Source organism: Etheostoma spectabile, chromosome 7, assembly GCF_008692095.1.
Source record: "Etheostoma spectabile isolate EspeVRDwgs_2016 chromosome 7, UIUC_Espe_1.0, whole genome shotgun sequence".
Classification (NCBI taxonomy): Eukaryota; Metazoa; Chordata; class Actinopteri; order Perciformes; family Percidae; genus Etheostoma; species Etheostoma spectabile.
This window is the reverse complement of record NC_045739.1, coordinates 9,271,927-9,274,075: the sequence shown is the minus strand read 5'-3', so window position 1 is coordinate 9,274,075 and position 2,149 is coordinate 9,271,927. Positions and strand designations below refer to the sequence as shown.

The following is a 2,149-nucleotide window of genomic DNA, read 5'->3' as shown; positions in this document are numbered from 1 at the left end:
ATTCTTCACTGTGGGGTGTAGATCGAAGGTGGAAAGAACACCCAAACATCCATTAGTTTTCAAGACAGTTTTCGGACAAAAGAAAGACGAAGCGTGTGTGAGTATGTGTGAATGTATATATTACCAGAGGCTCGGTGAGTGTACATTGGTCAATGTACTCTCCTCCTCCTCTGCATCAGAGACTATAATGCCACGGTAAGCCCCTTCTTGGAAGCAGTAGTAGATGAATCTAAAAAGAGAATTTAGTGTATGAGTTAGAGTTAGATGTGTTTTGTACAAACCATCCTTCTCCACTGAAAGAGAATTGGACAGATGCTTACTTGTTCCAGATTTTGTCAGTTTTCAAGACTCTTGGGTCTCCAACCACAATCAGCAAGGCTCGTGCTCGTGTCATTGCCACGTTGAACCTCTGCGGAGATAGTTTTGGTTAGTGTGCATTTATACATTTTTGTCTGTGAATTGATCTGATTGTTTGACCATTGTGGACATTGGTACTTTCATGGAAATTAATTTCTTCTCATTAATATGCTAGTGTTTGTAGCAAGGTGCTCAAAATTCTATAAGGAGCATTTCATTTATCATGGCTATCTTGCACAAACATCATATATTGTTTGAGTAATGGTGTGTTTGTGTAATGTTTCTCACCTTCTCATTATCAACAAAGCCTATAGTAAATCTTTGCTTGTGTGCAGTCAGTTTGGGATTGCTGCGCACCGTAGACACCAGAATCACGTTGCACTCTTTACCCTGAAACTGCTCCACTGAACCAACCTATGAAAAATATAAATGCAAGGTCTGTTTATTAATGCATTCAAAGTCAGAGTCTCTTTAACTTGTTTTGCAATAAACCGCAAATCACTTTCTATCTCCATACCAATACGTTTTCCAAGTTTATCTTCATGAGATCTTTGTCTGTCTTCAGGGCATTCTGGATTTTCTCCACCTGTCGGCACACAAAAATAAGACCATATTTAACAGGATTACCCTAACTAGATGAAGTGTTGGTCATTACAGGGTTTCGATCAAACTCAAACTTATATGTGTCAAGGCACAATCCACCTATTGGTCGCAAAGCAGAGGTGAGTGTGGCTTACCTGCATCACAGAGCTGTAGGAGTTGACAACAGTGGCATTTGAGAAAACTGTGGGGAACAGTTTCTGAATGTTGTGAGGAAGGAATTTTTTTCCCCTTTTAAGCTGTGTTAATGTTATCTGCATCTTAAATGTCTACAAATGAACTGTAAACGGAGCGGAGTAAATCAGTGCGAGATATGAACTGTAAATGGAGCGGAGCAGCGGTGCCAAAGGACGACAGATAGGGCCATCCAATTTACCTGTGGATGGCAGAATGAGTGTTGAACTCTGTAGACTCAAATACACAAGCAGCCAAAACTCTGAAAGTCTCTAGACGTAATGATAGCATCAAGTATTTCCAGGGTTGTGGTTATGCTGTGACATATGCAACTATCACTTTAGCAGTGTTGTATTGCTAAAATGAATAATTGCATAGATTGCATAGTAAAGTTACACTGCACAAACGGTAAAAAGCCTTAGTCTTTTTGTCACATAGACTTTCCACTGAGGTGATATCATTGCGTAAAAACAACTTTTCGAGGCTCTGGAAAAGTATTACAAATATGACACGTTTAATATCATATAATGTTTTATCATGTAAAGAGTAATAATTATTAATAATAATTGACCTTGCTTGCCATTAGAGGTGTCTTGTCAGCAGTTTTAAACATGTTATTATGTTTTAATAATTGAGTGCTATAGGGAAAATGTACTTTGGGCCATCTGGGATTATTTTTGTGTTGTATGGCACTCAGCCTCTTGCAGTGCCATATCTAGGTCTAATAATATATCCATGGATTATTGTATTAACATACTCACTTGTTTTCTGTATGGGGCAATAATACCAATCTCTCTCGGTTGAATTGTGGTCACACCATTTCTTTTAAGATGATCAACAAGGGCTTTTAAGTATTCCTTCAACACCTCCACCTCTGCCATGTTGTAAACAGAGGGGCTGCTGGCGTCACGTTCATCTGTACCTGCCACTCCATGGAAGATCAAAGGGAAACCCTGAGACAAGGAGAAACTAATTGGAATAGAGGTGAAGAGAAGTGTGTGTGTGTGTGTGTGTGTGT

At 39.2% G+C, this 2,149-nt stretch overlaps 2 protein-coding genes across 2 annotated transcripts in view; one reads left to right on the top strand and one right to left on the bottom strand.

Annotated features, from left to right (window-relative positions):
- The window catches only part of LOC116692455 (rho-related GTP-binding protein RhoA-C), a 732,216-nt gene that overhangs the window by 35,661 nt on the left and 694,406 nt on the right, over nucleotides 1-2,149 (top strand). The window lies entirely within an intron of this gene.
- Nucleotides 1-2,149, bottom strand: part of LOC116692429 (putative helicase mov-10-B.1) — a 13,359-nt gene that overhangs the window by 215 nt on the left and 10,995 nt on the right. Inside the window, exons 17-22 of the mRNA XM_032520721.1 lie at nucleotides 1,893-2,084; nucleotides 875-943; nucleotides 646-771; nucleotides 321-409; nucleotides 125-229; nucleotides 1-8 (exon numbers count right to left, since the gene is read on the bottom strand). The exon at nucleotides 1-8 is cut by the window's left edge and continues 215 nt beyond it. Of these exons, the coding sequence (XP_032376612.1) occupies nucleotides 1-8; nucleotides 125-229; nucleotides 321-409; nucleotides 646-771; nucleotides 875-943; nucleotides 1,893-2,084 (589 nt within the window). The remainder of the gene's footprint in view (nucleotides 9-124; nucleotides 230-320; nucleotides 410-645; nucleotides 772-874; nucleotides 944-1,892; nucleotides 2,085-2,149) is intronic.